This window comes from Myotis daubentonii, chromosome 1 (genome assembly GCF_963259705.1).
Source record: "Myotis daubentonii chromosome 1, mMyoDau2.1, whole genome shotgun sequence".
Lineage (NCBI taxonomy): Eukaryota > Metazoa > Chordata > Mammalia > Chiroptera > Vespertilionidae > Myotis > Myotis daubentonii.
Window position 1 is genome coordinate 232737069 of NC_081840.1, and position 26883 is coordinate 232763951.

Sequence of the window (26883 nt, forward strand, 5' to 3'; positions counted from 1 at the left end):
GGGGGCATGAGGAGGCAACAGATTGATGTTATTTTCCCTTTCTCTCTCTCAAGTCAATAAAAACATTTTAAAACAACAACAAACTGCCGAAACCGGTTTGGCTCAGTGGATAGAGCGCCGGCCTGTGGACTGAAGGGTCCCAGGTTCGATTCCGGTCAAGGGCATGTACCTGGGTTGCGGGCGCATCCCCAGTAGGAGATGTGCAGGAGGCAGCTGATCGATGGTTCTCTCTCATCGATGTTTCTGACTCTCTCTCTCTGTCCCTTCCTCTCTGTAAAAAATCAATAAAATATATTTTTTAAAAAAACACAACAACAAACTGATCTTTTCTAATCCCTGTCAAAAAAAAATTTTTTTTGAAAAGAGAGATAAAACTAGAGCTATGGCAGGAGGTCAAAGCTTGAAAGCCTGGTCCAGGAACTCAGGACCAATCACTGAAAAGCTCTCAACAGGGAAGTGACAGTCTAGTCATGTCACTCATTCTAGCAAGAACATAGAGGGGCCACCTTAAACAATGGCTAAACACAGTGTCAGCCTTTGTAGAGTATTATTCGTATGGGAGAGAAAACCTGAGTAAACAGATAAATAAGTCATTAAAATTAAGAAGTATCTGAGTTAGGGAATAATAGGGAAAACCTACTTACTGTAAGAGGGCAGTTAGAAAGGCCTCTTTAAGGGACATTTGAGTGGAAACCTAAAGATAAGAAGGAGCTGGCCATACAAAGCAGAGTAAAAGAGTTCATTCTACGCAGTGAGATCAATGTGCAAGTCCCTAAATCGGAAAAGGGCTAGCGGTTTCCAGGAAGACAACTGTAAATGCTGCACAAACAAGTCGAAGAATGATATAAAGTGAGCTTGTAAAGCAAGGTAAGAAGTTCGGATTTTGTTCTAAGTATAATGGAAGTCACTGGAGTTTTCTGGTTTGCAAAATTATTTACTTTATTCTGAGTACATAATCCAGTTACATGTATCAAAATTTTATAAGTACAAAGGTTATAATACAGTGAAAAGTAAGTCTCCCTCCTACCCTTGTCCAACAGCCACACAGTTCCCTAGAGGCAACCACTTTGTCAGTCTTAGAAGGGTTTTAGCAAGGCAGAACATGACCTAATTTATATTTTATGTAAATCGCCCTGGCTGACAGGTAGAGAATAGGTAGAAAGAAATGGCTGGGGGGAGGCGGGGGGGAGACCAGCAGGAGGCTGCTATGATAACCCAAGAGAGATATGATGGCTGCTAGGAACCTTCAGTGAAAGACAAGATGGACTATTAGGACTGAGTCAGGAGGTTTTCTGAAGGCAGAATTCACAAAACAAATGTTAGCAAGACAGCATTAATGATAATAGCAACAGGCACTGTTTTTCACACACTTAGAATATACAGATCTAATATTTTAGATTTTAAACCTTAAATAGAGTTTAGATATGAGAGAACAATGAGTAATAACAGAAAAAAAGATTACTAAAATGTGATGTTTAACAATTTGATTAATAATAACGAACTTACTGCCTTGGCCGGGTAGCTCAGTTAGTTAGAGCATCGTCCCGATATGCCAAGGTTATGACAATCCCCAGTCAAGGCACTCACAGGAAGCAACCAATGAATGCATAAATAAGTGGAACAAATCGATGTTTCTCTTCTTTCTCCCTTCCTCTCTCTCTTTCAAATCAATAAATAAAAATTCAAAATAATTATAATAATGAACTTACTGTGTCATTATGAATTAGGTGAATTTATCTCAGAAATGGCATTTCTGAAACCAACCCAAAACTGTATACTGCAGTTGAAAGGCTGAAATGCAGCTGTTTAAAAAAAAGAAAATTGTAATACCGAAGTCTTTAACACCTGGACCTGTTAACTGCCACTTAATAGAGAAGGCTCAAGTCTTCTCCATAGAATAAAATTTTGAAGTATGACATCACACCTATGTGAAGTTTTCCTTCCATTCTGATAACCTAAAATGTACCAGAAAACTCTCACCAAATCACAGATTAAGAAAAAAGTGCCATTAATGGACAAGTTTTTTATGTTGAGTGTTCATTAAAAAGAAGTCCTATCTTCTTGAATAAAATACAATACAATGGAAAGAAGGAAGGAGACATATGCCTATGCAAGAGGCCCGATGCACAAAATTCGTGGAAGAGTAGGCCTTCCTTCCCCCAGCTGCCTGCACCGGCTTCCCTCTGGCACCAGGGACCCGGGCTTCCCTCCGGCCACCGGCAGGCACTGGAGACCCAGGCTTCCCTCACAGCACCGGCTTCATCCAGAAGGATGTCCAGTCTAATTAGCATATTACACTTTTATTATTATAGATTATACATGGAATGCCAAATGTTAATGAAAAAGGCATGGCGGGGTTAGTGAGATGCAAATCAAAACCACAATGAGATACTACCTCACACCTATTATTAGGATGGCTACTGTGCCTACTCTCAAAAAAATAGGAAACAAGTGCTAGTGAGGATATGAAGAAATTGGAACCCTTGTGCTCTCTTGGTGGAAATGTGTGGAAATGTAAAATGGCACAGTCACTGCAGAAAACAGTATGGCAGTTACTCTAAAATTTAAACATAAAATTCCCACATAATCCAGGAATTCCTCATTTGAGTATAGACTCAAAAGAATTTAAAGTAGGTTCTCAAAGAGATGTATGTATCCCCCTGTTCACAGCAGCATTATTCACAATAGCTGAAACATGGAAGTGTCAATCAGCAGATTAGTGGATAAGCAAGCATGGTCCGTCCATACAATGGAGCATCATTCAGCCTTAGAGAGGAAGAAAATTCTGACACATGCTACAGCATGGATGAACTGAGGACATTATGCAAAGTGAAATAAGCCAGACACAAAAGAACATATCCTATCCTATATAATAAAGAGCTAATATGCTAATTAGATCAAACAGCTGAACGACCGTCAGGACAACATTTCGACAACCGTCTGGATGACCTTCCGAACGAAGCCAGGACTGTGAGGGCCGGCCGAGGCTGTGAGGGGCTGCGAGGACCAAGCTCCCTGCACGAATTTCGTGCATTGGGCCTCTAGTATAATAATAAAAGCCTAATATGCAAATTGTCCCCTCAACCAGGAGTTCGACCGCCTGCTATGATGTGCGCTGACCACAAGGGGGCAGCGCGGACCATGGCGGGTGTCGGCAACATGGTGCTGGCAGTGGGCAGCAGTGGAGGCACTGCCGGCCCCAATAGGCCCTGACAAGAGCGGGACCATGGCAAGATGGTAGTGCAGGTGAATAGGCGGCACCAGGCCAAGGTGGGTGCAAGCGGGGCCCGATCATCCTGCCGACTGCCCCACAGACAGCAACCAGCAGCAGGGGGCGGGGCCACTGCCCGGCTCCCAGGCGTTGAGGGAGCTAGGCGGGGGCCCGATGACTCAGGCAAAGGGGGGCATGCAGAGGCCCAGGTGCTGCCCAGGGCTCAGAGGTCAACTGGGACCTGCCCTTCCATACCAGACGCTTGCGCTTCAATCGCTGGCCAGGCCTAGGGACCGCACCCATGCACAAATTTCATGCACCGGGTCTCTAGTATTATATAATTCTACTCATATGAGGTACTTAGAATCACAGACACAGAAAGTAGAATTGTGGTTATCAGGGGCTGGGAGAAGGAGAGAATGGGGAATTACTGCTTAAAGCTACAAAATTTCAGTTTTACAAGAAAGGAGTCATGAGAATGGATGGGTTATGGGGATGATTGGTGGTGATGGCTGCACAACAGTGTGAATATATTTAGTACCACTACTGTATATATACTTAAAAATGGCTAACATGTTAAATGTTATGTGTATTTTACCAAAATAAAAATTTAAAAAAAAACATGGTGGGAAAACATGTACAGTACACTACTATCTATCTAATAAAGAGGAAGTATGAACATAACCATAAAATTAAAAGGGTTTCCCATCCTACCCACTGGGAAAAAACTTGTGGACCTGAATAAACATTTTTCCAAAGAAGACATACAGATGGCCAACAGATGGTACATGAAAGGTGCTCAGGGGGCTGAAAATCAAAACCACAATGAGATACCACCTCACACCTATTAACAATAGCTATAAATACAAGAAATAAGTGTTGGCAAGGTTGTGGAAAAAGGGAACCCTTGTGCATTGTTGGTGGGAATGTAAATGGAAAACAATATAGAAATTCCTTTAAAAAAAAAAAAAAGGCAAAAAAAAAAAACACCACCAAAAAACTCTAACAACCCCAGCAATTTTACTTCCAGGAAGATATGGAAAGAAAATGAAAACACTAACTCCAAAAGATACATGCACCCCCACGTTCATTGCAGCATTATCTATCTATCTACACTAATAAAATACAAAGATGCTAATTGACCATACCTTCGCTATGCCCAAGCCACGCCCACCAGCCAATCGGAGCTACTATATGCACATTAACCCAACCAAGATGGCAGCTGGCAGCCACAGAGCTGAAGCAAGCAGGAGGCTTGGTTGCCCCACAACCAAGCTTCCCACTGCCGGCTGTAGCCTCCGCAAAAGGCAAGAAAGTTTAAATTATAGAAGCTAAATAAATCCCAGATACCTGCTTCCAGCCAGCCTCCACTGGGAGCTTGGGTGGCTGGAGGCTTGGCCAGCCTGCAAACAGCCATCAGCCCCTCGCCCAGGATGGCCACACCCTCATGGGGTGAGGGTCCCCGCTGGGAGGCTTGGCCAGCCTGGAAACAGCCATCAGCCCCTCACCCAGACTGCCCAGGGACCCCAGCAGGACCCCCACCCTGATCTGGGACACCCTTCAGGGCAAACCAGCCAGCCCCACCCATGCACCAGGCCTCTATCCTATGTAATAAAAGGGTAATATGCAAACTGACCCTAACAGCAGAACAAGCGGGAATCACTGGTCACTGTGACACACACTGACCACCAGGGGGCAGACGGTCAATGCAGGAGCTGTCCCCTGGTGGTCAGTGCACTCCTACAGGGGGAGCTCTGCTCAGCCACAAGCCAGGCTGACGGCTGCCAGTACAGCGGTGGTGATGGGAGCCTTTCCTGCCTCCTCAGCAGCGCTAAGGATGTCCGACTGCAGCTAGGCCTGCTCCCCATTGGCAAGTGGACAACCCCCAAGGGCTCCCAGAGCCATGTCTAACTGCTAGCTTATACCCAATTCCCCAGGGAGCAGGCCTATGCCAGCAGGTGGTCATCCCCCGAGGGGTCCCAGACTGCGAGAGGGCACAGGCTGGGCTGAGGGACCCTCCCAAGTGCACAAATTTTTGTGCACCGGGCCTCTAGTATATATATAAAAGCCCAGTGACTAGAATGGCATAACGACCAGAACGACTGGTGGCTATGATGTGCACTGCAGCAGCCAACCAACCTGATCAGGACCCTGATCGCCCCCCAACCCCACTTGCACGCCCCCACTGGCCAATCGCCTGTGACCCCTCCCAGCCCCCACCCCGGGCCTCTAGTTTACAATAGCCAAAACATGGAAAAAGCCTATGTACCCATTGATGGATAGATGCATGCATGGATAAAGAAAACATTACACACACACACACACACACACTGGAATGTTACTCAGCCATAAAAAAGGAAACCCTAACATTTGCAACATGGATAAACCTTAAAGGCATTATGATAAGTGAAATCAGGCAGAAAAGGCAAATACTGTATAATCTCACTGATATGTGGAATCTTCAAACAAAAAAAACAAAAACCGCCGAAACCGGTTTGGCTCAGTGGATAGAGTGTCGGCCTGCGGACTGAAAGGTCCCAGGTTCGATTCCGGTCAAGGGCATGTACCTGGGTTGCGGGCACATCCCCAGTAGGAGATGTGCAGGAGGCAGCTGATCGATGTTTCTCTCTCATCGATGTTTCTAACTCTCTATCTCTCTCCCTTCCGCTCTGTAAAAAATCAATAAAATATATTTTTTTAAAAAAAACAAAAAACAAACTCATGTATACAGAGAACAGATAAGTGATTGTGTTTTGTTACTTTAAATATACCTTGTTTTATGTTTGCTTTTGAGAGTCTTTTCATATTTTACATAAGTATAAGACAAAATTCAACTTTAAAAAATCAATCCCTAAGTATTGAAAGCAAAATAAAAAACAAAAGAACCAAAGTACACATCTAGTAGTAGCAAAATCATAGAGCAATGATTCTGAGTAACTTTAATCACAGTAATTAGCCTACATATCCCTAATAAGTATGCAAAAAAACTCTTAAACTGTTTTTATTAGCTGGTGGTATAGTGTTCATATTCCCTGAGACTGAGATGTATACAGTGTGGGATAAAACAATGAGTAATCAGAATCAAGATGTTTCTCTTAGAAGAAAAAGATACAGGTGTAAGATCAAGAAGGTTAAGTTGCACTGGCCCTGTGTTTCAGTTGGTTGGAGCATTATCCCTTATACCAGTGGTCGGCAAACTCATTAGTCAACAGAGCCAAATATCAACAGTACAACGATTGAGATTTCTTTTGAGAGCCAAATTTTTTAAACTTAAACTATATAGGTAGGTACATTGTTATTAACTTCATTAGGGTACTCCTCAATCTGATTGAGGTACGTTCGCTGAGGTCGACCCCTTCCAACTCTCCCATCCACATTCGTCTTGTATACTTGTTTCGTCTATCTCCTTTCGTATATCCTCTCTATTTGTCCAAACCATCTCAACATACCTAAAAAAATGTTTCATTTTATAATAATAAAGCCACCAACACAAAATAATTACAATTCTTAAATTGATGACAAAAATACCTGTAGGATTTGCAGCTGGTTGGAAAAATACAGGTAACTTTATGCTTCGAGTAGGTACTTTTGTCACCCACGCGTAATTTGCGGACATGACTAGCACTAACCACTGCACAATGAGACTGCTGACTGACTGGCTCACTCAACTCGTGCATGAATCGCGCGCACCTCCCCGGTGCTGCGTCCCCGACAGACCAACACCCCCAACTTCTTCTAAGGCCACTTCTTCAAAAGACTCGCCCAGGCCGAAAACCAACTTCTGCGCATGGGCCACGAAGTTTCAATCGCACTGTATGTGCGCGTCCACACGTGGTATCTTGTGGAAGAGCCACACTCAAGGGGCCTAGAGCCACATGTGGCTCGCAAGCCGCGGTTTGCAGACCACTGCCATATACCAAAAGGTTGCTGATTCAATACCTGGTCAGGGCACATACCTAGGTTGTGGGTTCCATCCTCCACATCAGTGCACGTACAGGGGGCAACCAATAGATGTGTTTCTCTCACATCAATGTTTCCCTCTCTCTTTCTCCCCTTCCTTCCCTCCCTTCCACTCTCTCTAAAAATCAATGGAGAAACAACCTCACTCCTTGGGTGAGGATTTTAAAGAAAGGTTAAACAGAACTCTGTCTTCTTGCTTTACAACTGGAAGTATCAGAAACCCGTGATCTGAAAAGACCATGAAACAATCAACCTAGTAGCAATGAACAAGTGAGCCCAGGGCCCAGATTGTGTTTAAGAAATATGATTTTTCATTTGGAGAAATGGATGATTTCAGAGCTGGGATAGAAAATGTACAAGATGAGCCCAGTGCAGTCTGTCATACCAAAAAGGAGAGCACTCAGAAACTATTAGAGCTGTGTCTACAGGATTTAGGACCCAATTTGAACAGATTACTATTGGACAAAGATGGGATAATCTGAGAATCAATAAAGATAATACCTACAATGGATTCAATCATATCAAATATGCTTAAATTCATGAGTTCACTATGATACAAACACATACAACTCACTGGCTACTTCTGGAGGATGCCAACTCAGTATTATAAAAAACTAGTAAATAATTGACAGAAATTAAGTATTTATTATTTATCCTGTCTTTCCTGAAAGAGCTATAATTTAAGGGAACGAAACTATAGAAGGGCAATGTCTCTTTTAGAAGCATTCCAGCTAATAAATGAGGTTAAAGAATTTATCCACATTTTCAATGCCTAATGAAATAATGACTAAGTTTGAGCTTCAAGAGCTGCTAACAAGAAGAAAAACTATTAATCCTCATCTGCCTAACTCACCTATGAAGTCTGTAGGGAGCAGCTACAGGATCAAGCCTCGGACTGACCTGTTGCAGGGCTCCAAACAAGTCCCAGCTTGGAGGGCAGAGCCAGCGCCCCCCTAGAATGATTAAGCTTGACCTTATAGTCCTCCCTTGTTCCTTCCTTGGTAGCTAATGGGCTGGGGGAGATGCAGCAAGTGCTGCCAAAACAAGGTGAAATTTGCAAGAACACTGTAAACATGCTGACCACTTCCCTTGTTTTTCTTTGTGTGCTCTGACTAAAGCTTGGGCTTACAGGCTGTCACTGTGTCCTCATCCAGTGAACCTACCTAGCCCCAACTGTATTCTCTTTGTCTTCTTTAATCCTTCCCGCCTCCCCCCCCCCTTCACCCCTGGCCGTGCTGGACGCGGTTCAGAGTCTTCTTGCCAAAAGTACATCAATCATGACTCTGCTTACACCTTTACATCTAACTGCTTAAATTTACAGTAAATTTTGTGTAAACCACAATGCATAATAAAATCCAGACTGTATGTAACTCCACAGGACAAACCATCAAGTTTCAGCAACAAATAAATTACAAGAGATAACAAAAGATGGAGGGGGAATAGATTAAAACAATGTATGGCTCTAACGGTTTGGCTCAGTGGATAGAGCGTTGGCCTGGGATAGAGCATCGGCCTGTGGTCTGAAGAGTCCCAGGTTCGATTCCGGTCAAGGGCATGTACCTTGGTTCTGGGCACATCCCCAGGAGGGAGTGTGCAGGAAGCAGCTGATCGATGTTCTCATCGATGCTTCTAACTCTCTATCCCTCTCCCTTCCTCTCTGTAAAAAAATCAATAAAATATATTTAGGGGGGGGGCGGGGAAGCATGGCCCTAGCTGGTTTGGCTCAGTGGATAGAGTGTCAGCCTTCAGACTGAAGGGTCCCAGGTTCAATTCCAGTCAAGGGCACATCCCCAGGTTGTGGGCTCCATCCCCAGTAGGGGACGTGCAAAAGGCAGCTGATCAATGATTCTCATCATTGATGTTTCTATCTCTCTCTCCCGCTATGAAATATATATATATATATATGTATATATATATATATATATATATATATATATATATATATATACACACACATACATATACATACACACACACACACACAATGTATGAACAGCATGTGGATCAGGATTCAAACTGTTAAAAAGAATTGAGACAATCAAGATTTTAACTGGTTGGATATATGAAGGTAATAAGGAATTTCGGGATAGTGGTATTTGTGTTTATCTTTTTAAGAGGATGTATGTAGATACATATACTGAAATATTTAACAGTTAAAACGAATGGCATCTGGGTTCGGGGCTACAGATACAGCAAGATCAGCTATGAGTTAACAGTTGAAGCTAGACGAAGGTAAAGAGAGACTTACACTATTCTCTGTGTATATGAGAGACGAAATAAAAACAAAGTCCACTTAAGCTCTAGGTTTCACATAATAAAATGTCTTTTTAAAATTAACTGCCAAACCCTGGCTGGTGGCTCAGTGGTTAGAGCGTCCACCAACCACCCAAGGGTGCCGGGTTTGATTCCCAGTCAAGGGCACATGCCTGTGTTGCAGGTTCCATCTGGGGAGGCAAACAGTCTTCTCTCTCTCTCACACACACATCTCTCCCTCCCCCGCTCTGTTTTGCCCTCCCTCCCTCCCTTCTTCCCTTTCACTCTCTCTGAAAATCAATGAGGGGGGTAGGGGAGGAACCCTCAGGTAAGGATTAACAAAAAATTACACTAACCTAGTTACGTGTTTTTTGCTTCAACACTTGAAATAACCAAAAACTAAAAATCACTTAAACAGCCTTTGCGGCACAATCAGTAAAACAAAATACCCCCGAACAAAACCCAAGCCGTAGGAGGCGGCGTCAGAGAGTAACAGGAGAAAACGGCCGGCCTGTAACTCACATTCTAAAAGGAAACTCGCCTGCGCGTTGGAAACGGGGCGAATGCGGACGCACGTCGTTCAGGAGCCTCTGAACCCAAAACCTCCACAAACCCCACCACCGCCCGCCGCAGCCACACCGACCCCGAGGCGCCTTCCCCCGGCCCGAGCCCGCCGCTTCCGCACCGGCAACCTGACTGCTCTCGTCCTCCCCGTCGCCAGAACCAGCGGGGGTATTCAGATTTGGGGTTTTAAAAGTCAAGCAGAGAAACAACAATACTGGGCACGGCGCTGGCGTTTGCGGGACCTGCACCGATTCCCCGCGGGCCCGGCGCGTCCCCCTCGAGGCTCCGTCCACCCGCCCGTCACCGGGGCCTCCCGGCAGCCGACTTCCCGCCTCCACTGAGATCTCAGTCCTTTCCACACGCGGAACCCCTTTCTGCACAGGCCCGCAGCTCCGGGGGGCCCCCAGCCAGGCTCGCGGCCGCGGGGACCGGACCAGCGCGGTACGTGTCGGGCCTCGCCGCCCGCCGCGCCAGGTTAGCCAGCCGTTACCCCGGGGGGGAGGCGAGAAGGGGACGCACCGCCTACGTCTTGACCGTCAGGCGAGCAGGAGTAAGTGTGGGGAGAGGCCCCTGCGCCGCCCAGACGCGAAGAAGAGCGAGGATGAGGCGAGGACGGCCCGCGGCGCAAAGTTGCAGGACGACCTGTTCCCGTCTGCGGGCCGGACGCGCTTTCCCTCCCCGCAGACGCCGCGGCCGCCAGCCTCCGGGCACCGAGGGGCGGGCCCAGCGGGCGGGCCGGAGCCGCCTCCTCTTCACGGACCCCGGCCCCACCGCGCAGCCCGGAAACCGGGACCCGCGCGCCCCCACCGCCGCCCCTGTGCAAAAGGCTGGCAGAGCGTCGACTCCGCACCGGTCCAGGCCGACGGCCGAAGGGCGGAACCCTTCCGAGGGCGGCCCCGCGGCCCCACCACCGCCCCCGCCCTCTGCGCTGCCCCCGCCCGCTCGGCAGGCTGCAGGCCCCGCCGCCCGGCCTCACCTCAGGGACGAAACACGGGCAGCGCGCGGGACCTCAAGTCCGAGTGCGGCCGCCGCCCGTCGCCTCCGGCTCCAGCTCCGGCTCGGGCTCCGCCCCTTGCCCGCCGCGCGCACCCGGCCCGCCCGGCCTCTCCGCCCCCTCAGCTCAGCGCAGCCCTGGCCGCTCCGGCTGGGTGCGGCTAGCGGCGCTGCGGCCCAACAACGCGCCTCCCCATAGGCCCGGCCCGCGACGCACCGCTAAGCAACGCGCCCTGCGATTGGCTGTCCGCGTGCGGGAGGACCCGGAAGGGTGGGGCCTTGTTGACATGGGGCGGGGCTTCCTCCGGAGTTCGCGGGGACTGGCCTCGGCTCGGCCCCGCCCTTCCCGCCGACCACGAGGGTCCGGCGCCACCGTCGGGGTTGCAGCGCGGGGACGGGGGGCGCGGCTCCTCGGGCCTCGTCGCTGAAAGAGGCCGCGCCGGCTGTGCCAGCGGCGCCCGCTCCCCGGAGCCGCTCGTCCCCTCGGTCTCTGTCGCCGGTCAGACTCCGGTGGAGGCCTCCTGCGCCCAGGCTCACGGACGCGCAGCTCGGCCTTCCTTCTCAACGCCCGTCAGCCCCGGGCGCCGTCCCAGCGGGGCCAGTGCGGGCCCGGTCGGGCCTCTGCCTGCTGGGCTCGCCCGCTCCTGCAGCAGAGGACCCTGCCCCGTGCGCGGCCCCTGCTGGGCTCCGTCCTCAGCCCAGCGGGCGGGAGTCCGCAGGCAGACGGGGCCGAGCGGCAGCCAGGGTGCGGTCGGCACCTCGGGCCTGCGGGCGCTGATAAGGCCCCACCGACGGGGCGGCTGCCCGGCGCCGGGGCCTGGCCCGCGGAGGCTGGAGGAAGGAGCACCAGTCACCTTCTCGACCAGGCCACCGGCCGTGACCTGGAGGCTGGCCCAGCGGGACCAGCACCTCCCCGCCCTGTCCTCCCCGCTGTCTCCTCTGAGCCCCCAAGGCCCGGGAGACAGACCCGCAGAGCTTCCTGCTCCCTTAACACCCGTGGAAAGCTGAGGCCCAGGGCGGGGCGGCGAGCAGGGAGGAGCCCAGGCCTCCCTCCCAGCAGGGCCCCGGCTGTGGCCCCGGGAGGATCGGGGACCATCTCTGGGGATAGTGACGGCCTCCACACTTCCGTCCCGCTCACATCTGCCACTGGCCCCCGCACCAAGGCCTGGCCACAGGGCTGTCAGGGGGGCTTGCTGGAGGGCAGGAGGGAGGCGTCCAAGACCATGGAGCATGTTCAGTGGAGACAGAAGGTACAGAAAGGACCAAATCGTCGCGGAGGCGTCAAGCACAGCCTAGGAATGCAGTCTAACTTATGTACGGGTCCGATGGGGGCGCGATTCATCAGGACCGTCGCTTCAAAAGTTCCGTGAATGTCTAATCGCTGTGTTGTACACCTGAAACAAAAAACTGTAGGTCCCCTGTAATCGGGAAACATGTTCATTTTTTAAGGCCAAATCAAACTTCTAAAGGTGAAAAATATAATGTCAGAACTGAAAAACACACTGGCTGAACAGCGGGTTAGACACAGCAGAAGAAAGTGAAGTAGGAGACGGACAAGGAACTGAGCCCTGACCCGTTTGGCTCAGTGGATAGAGCCTCGGCCTGCGGACTGAAGGGTCCCGGGTTCGATTCCGGTCAGGGGCATGTACCAGGGTTGCGGGCACATCCCCAGTAAGGGGTGTGCAGGAGGCAGCTGATCGATGTTTCTAACTATTCATTCTCCCTTCCTCTTTGTAAAAAATCAGTAAGATATATTTTTAAAAAAACAAAACTAAGTGAAACATGGAGAGAAGAGTCTAGAAAAGAAGGAACAGAGCTCCAGTGAGCTGTAGCACAACCTCAAGAGGCCAAACGTGTGTGATCAGAGCCCCTGACCAGGGAGGTGGAGTTGGGAGGAGGACAGATACACTATTTGAAGATACAATGGCTGAAGGTGTTTTATTTTCAGATTTGATGGAAACCACAGATCCAAGTAACTGGTTTGCTACTGGGCTCTGGTACAAATGGAACGTTTCTGTGGGCCATCGACCGTGCCTGAGGCCAGAACTGCCATCACTGGGTTCCGTCAGACCACCGCCACATCACGTCGGTGGGTACACCATCTGGAAGTGGCAGATCCAGGACTGAGTTCAGGCAGGCGCCGAGGTAGGTGGTCCAGCCCCACGTCACCTGCCACCATCGCACCAGTACCTGTCGCCACCCGTGGTCTCGGGGATTCCCCGTGACCGTGACTCCATCGGGCAGTGCTTTCCGGGCGGAGGGACGGGTCTGCCAGCCCCGAGGCAGAGCTGGATACAGAGGGGTCGCCCTCACCGCTGGGTCACGGCCAGAGACAGAGGCGGCGGCCCTCCCCTCGCTGGTCCTCCTCACACAGCTTTGATTCAGATGCCAGCTGTGCCCGTGCTCCTGTGTGGCCTGTGTCCTCTGGCTCTCCCCTCCACAGGCCAGGCTCAGCAGCACTGAGCAAGAAGCCCAGGCCCCAGGCCTTTTCCTCCGGGGCCCTGCCAAAGCCACCCATTCCCGGTAAGGTACCGGAAGCCCTTCCTTGGACCAGCAGGGGGCGCCCACACACTGTGACCCAGAGGAAGGGGGGGACTAGGGGCTACTAAAGACTTGCTTTGTGAGGTCTCTTCTGGTTCTAAAAACATCTTTTGATAATAAGTCTCTAGTAACAGAAGATGTAGAGGTTCACTGCACTCTCTCACCAACTGCAGGAGAAGTAAAACCAGGTCAGCCCTGGGCCTGGAGAAGCTTCCCAGCCCAGGAATGCACCCCATCTCTGAGCATACCAGGATCTGGGCACCCCGCAGTAACTATCGGAGGCCATGAGGGGCGGTGGGGAGCTAGCCAGAGCGTAGGGTCTGGGCTGAGAGGTGGAAGGAGATCACGTAGCAGAGTTGGAACTTGAATCCAGACCTTGGCCTCAGTTTCTCACCTGTAAAATGGAACTAACAGCAGCTGCTTCTCCAAGCAAACTAGACCGTCAAGGGCCCAGCTCAGCGCCTGGAGCACAGGAAGTGCTCACTAGGTGGTACAGAACATTCAGGGCAGGTCTCAGGAGGGAGTGGCGCCCGTCTGCCTGGCTTCATGCTGGAGGACCACGCCTGGGATCCCATCTGCCACCCCCCAACGCACGCACTCTTGCAACTGAGGCCCTGGGCCCAGGAATAGTTCACAAAGAGGCAGACCCAGGGCCTGGGAGGAGCGAGGCCAGGCCAGACTCTGGGCTGGGCCTTAGGCAACCACAGGCCTCATCTGTCCTGGCAGCTAGAAGTTCCTATCACGTGGCTCTGGGCCCCAGAACCTCAAAAATCTTCCAGCTCAGGGCCTTCAAATGCCTCGCCCACTGAGCTGTCTCCGGTGGCTGCATGTTAGCTAACAGCTCCAGCGTCCTGGGCCCTGCCCGCCTCACATCACCGGCGTGGAGGACCCTGGGCACCGGCTGGAAGCTGCTCTCTGACCCAAGTCCCCGTTTTAAAGGTTTACACATGCTGGGACGGTGTGGCTCCGTGGTTGAACATCAGCCCCCGAACCAGGAAGTCAGGGTTCGATTCCCGGTTAGGGCATATGCCCAGCTTGTGGGCTTGATCCCCAGTGGGGAGTGTGCAGGAGGCAGCTGATCAGTGTTTCATCAATGTTTCTCTCTCTCTCTCCCTGCCTCTCTCTAAAATCAATAAAAACATATTTTTAAAAATTTTACAGGAAGGGAAGTTGCAGCCACAGTGGAGAACGATGTGCCTCGCTGGGTTCCCCAAACAAGAGCAGGGCAGAGGGCAGAGGGCAGAGGGCAGAGGGCAGAGGGCTGTGACTGCAGGCACAAGGATTGGTTTTCCAGAGCCGCTGCAGGACATGGGAAGCTCCCTGTCCCGGTGCCCCAGACCCGATGGTAGCTGCACCGAGCCTCACCCCAGGCGGCCTTAGAGGAAACATCTGCAGACAGCGGGGACACTTGGTTCCTGGAAGCAGATGGCCACTGTCGCCCCGGCACCCCCCAGCACCCTGGGGGCGCGGCCTCCCGCATCAGCTGGCCAGCCTCATCTCTTCCCCTTCTCCAGCTGACCACCCCACCCCAGAACACGTCCGGGGGAGGAGTCCAAAGAGCCTCCTCCAGGGGACAGCAGGCAGTGCTGTTCGGGGTCTGGGCTTTACACAGCGAATGCCTTCCCCAGCTTAGAGTGCAGCGAGGATTAGATGGTCCTGGGGTCCCTGCCAGCCCTGACCCCCAGCTGAGGCCGCTTCCCACACAAATAGATGCCGCCTGGCTGACCTGCCAGGGCGGTGCCGGCTGGAATTCCACGGCAGGAAGCGAGGGATGGACCGGGGCTGGTCCATCCCCGTGTGGCCCGGAGGACTCGGCCATCCGGGTGCCACCACCCCCACCTACCCTTGGCCCACTCAGGGCCCCTCTGCCCGCCCCTCTGTCTGTAGCGGTCACTTCCCCCTACAGGTCTTCCTGGAGCCCCAGCAGAGCCTGGCACGCGGCGGGTGGGCGGAGCCGGACTGCGCTCGCGCTCCATCCACTACTGCCTGCGAAGTGGGCAGGTCATTTAGCACCTGCGCAGGGGGGTGGGGAGACCCCCTGGATGTCGGTGTGCGTCCTCAACAGGGCCGGCCACCCCTCCTAGCCAATGAAGCCCGGCCACCGCGGCAAAGGTCACCTGTGCTTTATTGTGCAGCAAAGGCCCCTGCGGGAGCCGAGTCTTAGCGTTCCTGGGGGTCCTGGGGCCAGCCCCTGCCCCCACCCAAATGCCCAAGCCCTGCCCAGCCCCCTGCCCAGTGCAGGGTGCGCTGGGGGGACCGGAATTCCCGTCCGTGAAGCGCAGGCAGGGCTTCGTCCAGGGACCCCGGGTTCCGGGGAGGGCGGCGGGGCTGCCGGGGTGGGATACGAGCCTCCCGCCCGCTAGGGACTCTGCCTGCTGGGTGGGGCCTGGCCTGGCAGATTCCACAAGATGTCTGTTGGGGAGGCCTCCATCCAGAGCTCCTCATCCCAGACAGGCCAGTCTCATCGGCGTGAGGAGGTGGCCCCTGGTCACCTCTGCCCGCAGCTCCGGCGCAGGCGTCACCTGGGCCCAGCGTAGCCGTAGGGGTGCTGCAGCAGCAGGCTCTGGTGGCTGGGCAGCAGGTGGGTGTGGTAGTGCTCCACCAGGCTGCCCACGCTCACAAACAGGACCTCGCCCTCCAGGTAGAATTTAGAGTCCTGGGGGCAGGAGAGCGAGGTCAGGGGGGCTGGGCCAGCCCTAAGGACAGGCCTGCTCCCGCTGCCCGTTCCCTCCCCTCCATGCCTGCCTCCCTTCCCCACCTTCCCCACTCCCCCCCCACCCCCCAGCTTCACCAGGGGATCAGGCCAGGCTGTAAATAAGGCGGGTCAGGAGCTGGTCACCCCACCCCCTCCAGCTCACTGAGGACACAGCTAGGCCAGGGAAGGGGGAGGCTGAGGCAGTGGGGGAGGGGTGGTGCCGGCAGGTGCCAGCCTCCGCCTGCCCCCTGCCTACACTCTAGGGCAGGGTGGGGAACCTGGTTTCTGCCAAGGGCCATGTGGATATCTATAACGTCATTCGAGGGCCACACAAAACTATCAACTTACACATCAGCCTATTTGGTCAGACATGTAATTAACTCGCCCTCATCATCCAGTTTGGCAGGGCCTTACACGGCCCGCTGGCCGCGGATGTGGCCCATCCCTGCTCTTTGGGGAGACGGTCCGGCCCCCCGCCACGCCCCTCCCCGCTCAGGGCCCTCAGCCGGCCGCTTACCTTCTCAAAGATGCGGTAGTTCCTCACTTTGCTGGAGGTCTCATCCCACACGACCAAAACCTTGAGGAGAAAAGCAGCAGGCAGGGCTGAGGGCAGCTCTGCCCGGGAGAGCCGGCATCGGGGACCCAGGGTGAGCTGCACCAAGGCGAGTCCCCTGGCCTCAGGGATGATGTGGGGAGGGCGCCCTGCCCTCAGGTGGCCTCTGATGAGACTCGAGGGTGCCTGGCCCACCAGCGCCATCTCTGATACACATGGGGAAACTGAGGCTCCGTGAGGTCACACAAGTCGCCCCTGGAGGGGCAGAGGCCGAGCTGGCAGACGACCTGCCGTTGGCCCTGCTCCAAAGAACCCCCGTCGGAGTCCAGGGCCCCAGCCCCCCTTCCCGTCTCCGGCCACCCTTCCCCCAATCTGCAGATGGTATCTACTTCCTGAGAATAAATGGGGCGGGGGCTGCCAGGCAGAGACCCCAAGGATGGCACTGGGTGAAGGGGCAGAGGCTCATGGGAACGTGGCCTGTCGCCTGGTGTGCCCGCCTGCAGCCTGACGTGGGGAGGGCCAGCAGACCCAGCAGGATGCAGCCAGCCACAGGGCGTTGGCTTTGGCAGGCTGGCCGCCAGGCTCCTCCGTGGCACCTACCTTCCCGGACTTGGTGGAGGAGTTGCGGATGCAGTAGAGTCCGTCCTGGGGCTCTCCCCGCGGGCTCGTGGCTTTGAACAGCCTGAAAATTAAGTCAGCAGGTGACCCATCTTCCGACGGCTCCCTGGGGACCCTCCAGCCCCAGGACCATGTGACTTTGTCCTCTCTCTCTCCTGCAGCTCAGGCGCCATGAGCAGTGGGTACAGGGAGCAGTGGGTGCGGGGAGCAGTGGGTGCAGGGAGCAGTGGGTACGGGGAGCAGTGGGTGCCAGGAGCCGTGGGTGAAGGGAGCAGTGGGTGCAGGGAGCAGTGGGTGCAGGGAGCAGTGGATGAAAGGAGCAGTGGGTGCAGGGAGCAGTAGGTGAAGGGAGCAGTGGGTGAAGGGAGCAGTGGGTGCAGGGAGCAGTGGGTGCAGGGAGCAGTGGGTGCCGTGAACCCCACCCCCATCAGAATCTAGGGCCCCAACCCTCCTTCCTGCCTCAAGCCAGTGCTAGCGGGGCGGGGGGGGGGGGGCGCTGCAAGCAGTGGGTGCCGAGAGCAGTGGGTACGAGAGGGCCAGCCCAGGGTGTCGGCAGAACTGAGCTATGGCATCTGCTGCTTCGCCAGGTTTCCGGGGACACTCGGCCGTGCACTTGTGCCAGCCATGACCCAGCACCGCGGTGAGGAGGGGACAGAAAGACGGGGACCCTCGTGTCTATAAAAACAAGGCCTGGAGAGAAGGGCTCCCACTCACCTCTCCACCTCGTAGGACTCGGTGGTGTTGACGAAGACTGAGCTGGGCAGGGGCACCTGGAGGGAGGGCAGCGTGGTCAGCTGCATGGTCTGTATGCGCTTGTGGCCAGCAACCCCGACCCCCACCGGCTGCCAGCCTGTGCCGAGATCCTAGGCTCTGCACCAGGTCTGTCCCCTCAGCGCCAGGGTCTGGGGGCTCCTGGCTGGGACGGCCATGGGGGACTCCGCCCGCAGCCCTCCTGCAGCGCCCCCTCGCCGGCTCGAGCTCTCTCGGCGCCGCTTGCCTTTTCATAGTCTTCATCCGAGTCCTTCCCACCCGGGTCGTCCTGCGAGGCGTCAGCCTGCGAGGGTAGGCGGGGCTTTTCGAAGGAGAAGCTCCTGAAACTCTGCCCGTCAGGGGGTGACCGCCTGGGAGGGGAGCAAGAAGGTCACGTCCATCACACGGGGCAGCCCCTCAGCTCCCCTCCACACCAGCCTGTGCACCGGGGGGACCGCGCCAGCTCGGCCTGGGCACACGGGGTCTGGCTGCCACAGCCTGTGGCGAAGGCCCGCGGCCACAGCGTCTGCGAGGCCGTGTGACGGATCTGAGGCAGCAGGAATCGCGGGACCTGGAGGCCCCAGCCGGGGTCAGGCTGCCGGCGCCCCTGCCGGGCTGCTGGGGCCTGAGCTCGGACCTGTGGAGCCGCCAGGGCGATGGGTGGCGGGTGTGAAGGGGCCGGGCCACGTGTGGCCCGGTGGCTCGGGGAGAATTAAGGAGCCCGCACAGGACCGGCTGCTGGATTGTGGGTGAGGCTGTGCCGTGAGTCCACCCTGGCCCCAGGCCCAGGTCCCAGGCTCCGCAGTGACAGTCTACACCACTGTGGCCCCTCGTGAAACAAGTGAGGCGGCAAGGGGTCCTCCCAGGCCCCTCCCACAAGAACAGGCCTAACAAGAGCTCTGGGGCCCTGGCCGGGTGGCTCATTGGTTGGAACATCATCCCAGACACCAACAGGTCTCAGGTTCGATTCCCGGTGGGTGCAAGAGGCAACGACGGATGTTTCTCTCTCTCAATCTCCTTCTCCCTTCCTCTCTCTTAAGTCATTAAAAATAATAATGAAAATAAACACCACCTCAGATAAGGATAAAAAAGAGAGAGTCCTGGGGGGAAAGGTGCCGTGGACGAGGGTGCTGGGGGCCCGGTTTAGCGCACCCACTCGAGGCGCACCCTGTGGCCCCCAGGGCCTTCACTGCTGGGGGTCCCGGCATCTCTGACCACAGGCTGCTGACACTGGAAGTGGGGGTGCCGGGGCTCCTGGCACTGCCCAGCAATAAAGCAGAAAGCACTTCGAGCAGGCCTGGGGGAGTCACCGCCACGCTCCGCATTCCGGCAAGTTCCCACTCGGGGAGGGTGCCGAGGCAGCCCCCATGGCTCCAGAGCCAGGGGCACACCCAGGGCCCCAGGCAGGGTCCCAAAAGCTCACAGCCCGAGCTCTGTCCCCCAGGCCTCTCCCAGGGCAGGCGGCCACCCTGCCAGCCCCTCCCGACCCCAAAGGCCCTGGCCAGGCACGGCAGGGGCTCCGAAAGCCTGTCCCCACGGCCCCCCTCACCCACCGTGCCCCGAGGCAGCCCTGAGCCCCAGGCCCACCACGCCTGGGCTGACGTGCCCCACGTCAAGGTGGGACATCCTCGGACCCGGATCAGGTGCAGAGGCTGCTGGGCCGAGGCAGAGCCTTCCTCCCCCGGGCAGGGCCGACCCCCCAGCGTGGGGAGGAGGCTGGGTGCAGGGAGAGCTGGCAGCACTCACTGGAGGTGAGGCAGGGGCGGCTTCTCCGGCCTGGGCAGGACCGTGGCCCGCGCTGGGGGCTCGGGCACGGGCAGCTTCAGGGCAGGAGGCCTGGGTGCCACGGGGGGCACGAAGAGTCCAGGCCGGGCCGTCTCCCTCAGGGGCTCCTCCTCCACTGCCGTCAGGAACTTGGGCTTGTTGGCTGGCACGGGTGGGGGCTCGGGCGTGGGCGGCCCGCGGGGCGACAGGTGGAAGGACTTGAGTTTATCGCAGCTCCTGGAGGTGGCCGCGGCCAAGCCAGCAGAGCCGGCTCCGGGGCTGGGGACGCGGGGCTCCGGGCTGGGGCTCTCAGGGAAGCACGGGGGTCGGCGGAGGGTAGGCAAGCTGGGCACGTTGCCCACCGGGGGGTCACTCATCCTCCGGGAGGCAGCCGGCACCCTGGGGCCAGGCTCGGGCCACCTCGGGCCCAGCAGGTCCCTCTTGAAGTCCTCGGGAGCCGCGCCCACCTCGGGGAGGCGGCGCTTCGGGGGCGGGGGTGGCAGCAGAGGGCCCGGGCCCCTGGAGGTGAAGGAGTGGGCCCGGGGCATGTCGGAGAAGGCGGGCTTCCTGGGCACGGGCACGGGAGGCGGGGGGTAGGCTGGCGGGTGCGTCAGGGCATCTGCAGAGCAAAGAGACCCAGTGGGTGAGCAAGTCTCACTGGTGAGGCGGGACCAGCCCCCCCTGCTGGTACCAGGTGCCGGGTCAAGTGCGTGTGCCCCCCTGGAGGCGCGCACTCAGCACTTCGCAGGCAGCCTTCCTCTGGGGTCTGACCCAGCCCACGGCCCTGGTCATCCCCCACCCCCTGCGTGCGGCAGCCTGAGCAGGCTCCCTGAAACCCAGATGTCACACCAGGGGCCAAGGGGGAGAGGCGGCAAGGAGGACGCGGAGGAGCTGGCCTCGCTGAGGCCGGATTCCCACCAGGGAGGGGGCGGGGCGGCTCGGAGGAAGACGAGGGCAGTGTACGGTGCCCTGGGACACACAGGCGACACTGACGAGCTGTGGGGCACAGAGTCCAGGCTGGAGGTGTCGACAGCCCAGCGAGGACATCGGCTGCGGCCCAGGTGGGACGGGAGGAGTGCACCGGCCCGAGCCCTGGAGGCCCTCGGACTTGGGGACGGCACTGGGCTGCCGGCAGGTGGGAGGGGCCTGGGAGGGCCTGTCTGGCCTTGAGCTCCATGGAGCAGAGCGCTGCCAGCCACAGCGGGTGGACCAGCCTGGCTCCCCCCGCAAGTGGGCCCGCCCGAGCGGCAGGGAGCGGCGCAGAGCACGCGCCTCCTCTGCTCCCTTCCCTCTGACAGCCCCTGCCCCTGCCCTCTGCCCAAAGCACCCCCAGCCCCCCTCTGGCCACCTACCCTCGGGCTTCCCGGGCTCGGGGGAGTCGGGCTCCAAGTACGAGTCGTCCTCGTCGTCCTGCTCATAGTCTGTGGGCAGGTGGGGGTCAGGGCTGGGCGGCCCAGGCTGCTGCACCCAGGGCGGAGGGCAAGGCCCGGAGCACTGCTGTCGGGGAGGCCTGGGCAGGGCTGAGGGCAGGGCGGGCGGGCTGGGGAGCCACAGGGACAGAGCAGGCAGGACAGCCAGGGCTGCCTCCCCCGGGCAGCAGCCAGGTCCGGGTGTGGAGCAGGATCGGGGAGCACGCCGAGACGCCCTCACCTTCGTTGTCCGTGGGGTATGGAGAGAGGCTGATGTCCACAGGCCGCTCGATGGCACCGTAGAAACTGTCTGTGTCCGAGCTGGAGTCGCTGGGGTCGGCGGGAGGAAGGGTGGCAGTGAGCACAGGGCAGCGTTCCCTGCACTCACAGACAGACACACTGCAAACATGTGGACACACAGACACAACAAACACAGGCACGTGCACACACCACACACTGATGTGGGCATATGCACAGATAAACACAGGACACGGACACAGGACACAGACCTAGAACACAGGTGAACACAAATGAGGACAGACAGGCACGCAGACAGACACACAGACACGCTCCATCGAGGGCACAAGGACCAGCACGGAGACGAGGCTGTGGTGCCTCCCCCGCCCCATGGTTTCTGCCACAAGTGTGGCCCCGAGTGGCCAGAGGCTGCCCCACCTCAGGGCACCGCCCCCCCTGCTCCCGCCCTGGAGGCTGTCGTCTCGAGGCTGGCCTACCACAGGGCACCTACCGCAGGGCACCAAGCCTACCGCAGGGCACCAAGCCTACTGCAGGGCACCAAGCCTACCGCAGGGCACCAAGCCTACCGCAGGGCACCAAGCCTACTGCAGGGCACCAAGCCTACCGCAGGGCACCAAGCCTACTGCAGGGCACCTACCGCAGGGCACCTACCACAGGGATCCAAGCCTACCGCAGGGATCCAAGCCTACTGCAGGGCACCAAGCCTACCGCAGGGATCCAAGCCTACCGCAGGGCACCTACCGCAGGGCACCAAGCCTATCGCAGGGCACCTACCGCAGGGCACCAAGCCTACCGCAGGGCACCAAGCCTACCGCAGGGCACCTACCGCAGGGCACCAAGCCTATCGCAGGGCACCTACCGCAGGGCACCAAGCCTACCGCAGGGCACCAAGCCTACCGCAGGGCACCTACCGCAGGGCACCAAGCCTACCGCAGGGATCCAAGCCTACCGCAGGGCACCAAGCCTACCGCAGGGCACCAAGCCTATCGCAGGGCACCAAGCCTACCGCAGGGCACCAAGCCTACCGCAGGGCACCTACCGCAGGGCACCAAGCCTACCGCAGGGCACCTACCGCAGGGATCCAAGCCTACCGCAGGGATCCAAGGCTACGGCAGAGCACCAGGCCTATTACAGGGCACCTACCACAGGGCACCGGGCCTATTAAAGGGCACCTACTGCAGGGCACCAGGCCTATTACAGGGCACCTACCACAGGGCACCGGGCCTATTACAGGGCACCTACCACAGGGCACCGGACCTATTAAAGGGCACCTACCGCAAGGCACCGGGACTACGCAGGACCCTGGCTGGAGCTGAGGGCTGGAGCTCCAGGGCAGGCAGGGACCTGCAAGGTGGCCCTGGGGGTGCCGGGCCTCCTCTGGGCCCCAGTGGCCTCATCTATGAAAGGACGGAGGGGTCTGTTCTGCCCAAGAGCTCCCGCTGCTGGCCGCCTCGGTGAGGTCGCCGAGACCCACGTGGACTGAGTGGTGTCCCAGGGACTCACTCCGGAGCCGGCCGGGCGGACACGGAGGGGCAGCACCCAAAGCTCTGGCTGCTGCCAATGCCCAACCTCCAGTGGGCAGCTGAGAGCATGTGACCCCCAAGGAGGAACTACCAACAGGGCACACACGCATGCGCACACGGGATTACAGGCGTGGGGGCAGGGCGTGGGCACGGGGTGGAGCCGGGCCCACCTGGCGTCCAGGGGCAGGTCCTTCTTCTCGTGGAGGTGTCCGATCTCCCTGCGCAGCAAGGCCATCCAGCTCTGTGGGGCAGCAGGGCCCAGTGGGCATGTGCTGCCCAGGGCACGGCCCTCCTCCCTCAGGCCCTGCTGTGCCCACCAAGGTCGGGGAGGCCCCTCCGCCCATGCAGGGCTCCTCCTGAGGGCAGGTCCTGGGCATGCGGTGCCGGTCGCTGGGTGTGAGGACGGGCACTGAGGGCGGCCCCTGCCGCTGCCCATGGCTAATCCCGCCCCCAGGCCCGTCACCTTGCGCTCGTCCTCAGAGGAAGCGGAGAAGAACCAGGTGCGGTGCTTCTTGCTGATGTGGATGATCTTGAAGGGGAAGACGTTGTTGGACGTGGTCTCCTCGGCCGCCCGCATCACCCTGAGGGCACAGCCAGTGGTCACCACCTGTCCACGCCCACGGGGCGGCCCTGCCCGGGACGGGTCTGGCACCCACACCGGCTCCAGCGGACAGGCGTGCATGGTCGGGCGAAGCTAGCGGCTCCAGGCAGAAGTGAGTCTGGAGAAGAAAGCGTCCCTCCCCAGGCGACCCCAGAGCGGCCACCGGGTCCTGGTGCCCCCGCTGCGGCAGCGCTCCGGCCCACGTGCGGCTGGGCTGGTGTGAACCGGGGTGAGTCGCTGCCCGAGGTCTCCGTCCCCCCAGTGAAACCATGGGCCTCGCGGTTCCTCACAGGCGGGGGCAGGCCCTTCCCCACTGACCCTGCTCCCATCGCCCATGGCCTCTGGGGAGGGTCCCCAGACTGGGGTCTGCCAGGCATGGGCGATGGGCACAGACTGATGCCACGGTGCAGGGCCCTGCTGCCCACTTCACCCTGCCATGCAGGCCCTGAAGCCATAGGGTGGATCCGGATGACACTAATGGGCTGCACACGACAGCGTGTCCCATCCCACCCACGGGCCCGGGCTGCACACGACAGCGTGTCACGTCCCACCCACGGGCCCGGGCTGCACACTACAGCATGTCACCAGCCAGAGTTCTGTTGTGGGGCTGGGGGAGCAGGGTCAGGTGGGAGCAGGGTCAGGAGGAAACCAAGTCAGGGGGACAGGGGCACGGGGGAGCAGGTTGGGCGGGGGGGCAGGTGGGGAGGGAAGGGGGTGGGGGGAGCCAAGTCAGGGGGAGCAGGTCAGGGGGGAGCAGGTCAGGGGGGAGCAGGTGGGGGAGCAGGGGTAGGGGGAGCTGAGTTGGGGGAGCAGGTCAGGGAGGAGCAGGTCAGGGGGGAGCAGGTGGGGGAGCAGGGGTAGGGGGAGCTGAGTTGGGGGAGCAGGTCAGGGGGGAGCAGGTTGGGGGGGCAGGTGGGGGGACAGGGGCACGGGGGAGCAGATCAGGGGGGAGCAGGTAGGGGGGCAAGGGCAGGGGAGCTGGGTTGGGGGAGCAGGTGGGGGGGCAAGGGCAGGGGAGCTGGATTGGGGGAGCAGGTGGAGGGGAAGGGCAGGGGAGCGGGTTGGGGGAGCAGGTAGGGGGGCAAGGGCAGGGGAGCTGGGTTGGGGGAGCAGGTGTGGGGGCAAGGGCAGAGGAGCTGGGTTGGGGGAGCAGGTGGAGGGGAAGGGCAGGGGAGCGGGTTGGGGGGGCAGGTGGAGGGGAAGGGCAGGGGAGCTGGGTTGGGGGGCAGGTGGAGGGGAAGGGCAGGGGAGCGGGTTGGGGGGGCAGGTGGGGGGGAAGGGCAGGGGAGCGGGTTGGGGGGGCAGGGGCAGGGGAGCTGGGTTGGGGGAGCAGGTGGAGGGGAAGGGCAGGGGAGCGGGTTGGGGGGCAGGGGCAGGGGCAGGGGAGCGGGTTGGGGGGGCAGGTGGAGGGGAAGGGCAGGGGAGCGGGTTGGGGGGGCAGGTGGAGGGGAAGGGCAGGGGAGCGGGTTGGGGGGCAGGGGCAGGGGCAGGGGAGCGGGTTGGGGGGGCAGGTGGGGGGGAAGGGCAGGGGAGCAGGTTGGGGGAGCAGGTGGAGGGGAAGGGCAGGGGAGCGGGTTGGGGGGCAGGGGCAGGGGAGCGGGTGGGGGAGCGGGTGGGGGGGCAGGGGCAGGGGAGCGGGTGGGGGAGCGGGTGGGGGGGCAGGGGCAGGGGAGCGGGTGGGGGAGCGGGTGCGGGGGCAGGGCGCAGCAGGCGGGCGCTCACCGGTTGTAGCCGCTGAGGGAGAAGGCGCCCTGGGGGGCGGCGGAGGTGCTGCTCTTGAAGTAGTAGACGCACCGCTTGTGGATGATGACGAAGCGCAGGGGCCCTGCGGGCAGCGGGAGGTGCGGGCGAGCTGGGGGCCCTGGGCAGACCCCACTCTGGGGACCCTCCCCGGGGCCATGGCGGTTGGGCCAGGCTTTGAACCCACGGAATGGAAGGGCAAGGAGCTGGGCTGGCATGCGGGCCCCTCCCCAGGAGTCCAGAATGGGGTCAAACGGGGACACAGTCGTGGGCATGATGGCCGCCCCGGGCAGGGCAGGTGTGGGCACTGGCTGTGCGGACAAGGGCTGTGAGGCTGGCTCCAGGACGGGCAGAGCAGGGCCAGAGGCCTGGGGAGGCCCAGCCGCCTTGCTGGGTGCTGCGGGCTGCCGGAAGGTTCCCTCCAGCCCAGGCTGGCACAGCGGGGGAGGGGCAAAGAGGAGGAGGCACAGAAGCCCCGAGTGTGGCTCCGACCCCAGGCTGAGCAGTCAGTCCCGCTGAAACCCCGCTCTCCGCTGCCCCATCCCAAGCAGCCCCACCTGCCCGGGGGGTCAGTGGCAGCGCCCTCGCAGGCACCCTGTCCAAAGACAGCAGGCCAGCGGGTGCCCAGCCTGGGGCACCACGACCAGGCAGCACTCGGAGGGATGGGCAGGCCCGGACGCTCTGGGCCCTCAGCGCCTTGGCAAGTGGCATCTCGCAGGCCCAGGGCTCTCCTGTCCCAGCTGCGGTGCCAGGGCCCAGCCCCCACTTTCATGCAGCTCGAGAGTCTCGGCTTGGCACGTGCGGTCATTTCAAACCACGGTGACCAACCAACTCCCGGAACACCCACCAGACAGGGGAGGGCTCAGCCTGGCCAGCTGGTCGGCACCGTCACCAAGGACCCTAGCTCTGCACCACCTACGCCCCTCCCAGGCCTGCAAGCGGCCACCTCAGGGAGGGAGGGGAACCCTGGCGGCCCCCACGGAAGGAACGGGAGGCTCAGCTCTGTCCCCGCGTCCCCCCACCCTGCTCCCCCCACAGGGACTCACATTTGAGCAGCTGCAGCTGGGTGCCGCCCTTCTTGTGCAGATAGCCGGCCTTGGCCACGCCCCCGGGCATGGTCAGCAGGTTCTGGGCACCGATGGCCTTCATGGGGACAGGCCAGTGCATCTCCTCGGCCGCCATAAAGCTGCAATGACAGCAGAGATGTCTCAGCTAGGGGTGGGGACAGCGGGGGCACCAAGGTCCTGAGGCCGCGTGAAGGCTCAGGGCAGGAGGGTGAGAAGGCTGCCTTCTGAAGGCCCAGGCTTCCGGGGGGGACCCCGGAGACAGGGCGCCTGGGCCGCTTGGTCAGCCCCTGGTCCTTCTGGCCACATACCGGGCACCCAGGGACCCTGAGAGCTAAGGGTGCTCTTTCATCGTCACTGCTTCACTCAGCTCTCACCTACTGAGC

General features: G+C 58.5%; 3 protein-coding genes across 17 annotated transcripts in view; 1 reads left to right on the plus strand and 2 right to left on the minus strand.

The window, feature by feature from the left end:
• The window catches only part of ADD1 (adducin 1), a 78427-nt gene extending 67303 nt beyond the window's left edge, over nucleotides 1-11124 (minus strand). For 11 of the 12 annotated variants that reach the window (XM_059676886.1, XM_059676904.1, XM_059676901.1 and 8 more), the window contains exon 1: nucleotides 10965-11124. The gene's annotated coding sequence lies outside the window, so the exon portion shown is untranslated. Of the gene's footprint in view, nucleotides 1-10514; nucleotides 10851-10964 lie in introns of those variants that run through there. The other variant, XM_059676866.1, reaches the window with a different exon arrangement.
• Nucleotides 9988-15532, plus strand: LOC132242765 (basic salivary proline-rich protein 2-like). Its single transcript, XM_059711847.1, has 4 exons — nucleotides 9988-10156; nucleotides 10371-11136; nucleotides 13425-13504; nucleotides 15429-15532. Exons 1-4 carry the CDS (start codon nucleotides 9988-9990, stop codon nucleotides 15530-15532), a joined length of 1119 nt encoding a protein of 372 aa, XP_059567830.1.
• A 98-nt stretch (nucleotides 15533-15630) lies between these two features.
• The window catches only part of SH3BP2 (SH3 domain binding protein 2), a 31238-nt gene continuing 19985 nt past the window's right edge, over nucleotides 15631-26883 (minus strand). For all 4 annotated transcript variants that reach the window (XM_059676979.1, XM_059676989.1, XM_059676970.1 and 1 more), the window contains 12 exons: nucleotides 26480-26619; nucleotides 25416-25518; nucleotides 23556-23673; nucleotides 23263-23333; nucleotides 21553-21641; nucleotides 21255-21323; nucleotides 19885-20521; nucleotides 18386-18509; nucleotides 18103-18158; nucleotides 17371-17452; nucleotides 16735-16794; nucleotides 15631-16178 (listed from right to left, as the gene is read on the minus strand). In XM_059676979.1, the coding sequence (XP_059532962.1) occupies nucleotides 16041-16178; nucleotides 16735-16794; nucleotides 17371-17452; nucleotides 18103-18158; nucleotides 18386-18509; nucleotides 19885-20521; nucleotides 21255-21323; nucleotides 21553-21641; nucleotides 23263-23333; nucleotides 23556-23673; nucleotides 25416-25518; nucleotides 26480-26615 (1683 nt within the window). In that variant the 5' untranslated portion in view covers nucleotides 26616-26619 and the 3' untranslated portion in view covers nucleotides 15631-16040. The remainder of the gene's footprint in view (nucleotides 16179-16734; nucleotides 16795-17370; nucleotides 17453-18102; nucleotides 18159-18385; nucleotides 18510-19884; nucleotides 20522-21254; nucleotides 21324-21552; nucleotides 21642-23262; nucleotides 23334-23555; nucleotides 23674-25415; nucleotides 25519-26479; nucleotides 26620-26883) is intronic.

What these genes read in the sequence shown, in the direction of transcription:
- LOC132242765 (XM_059711847.1), top strand. Translation starts at nt 9,988, where the DNA reads ATGCGGACGCACGTCGTTCAGGAGCCTCTGAACCCAAAACCTCCACAA. An exon ending in CGTCGCCAGAACCAGCGGGG is followed by an intron (nt 10,157 to 10,370) that starts GTATTCAGATTT and finishes CTTTCTGCACAG; the next exon opens with GCCCGCAGCTCCGGGGGGCC. An exon ending in GCCCTGGCCGCTCCGGCTGG is followed by an intron (nt 11,137 to 13,424) that starts GTGCGGCTAGCG and finishes TCCCCTCCACAG; the next exon opens with GCCAGGCTCAGCAGCACTGA.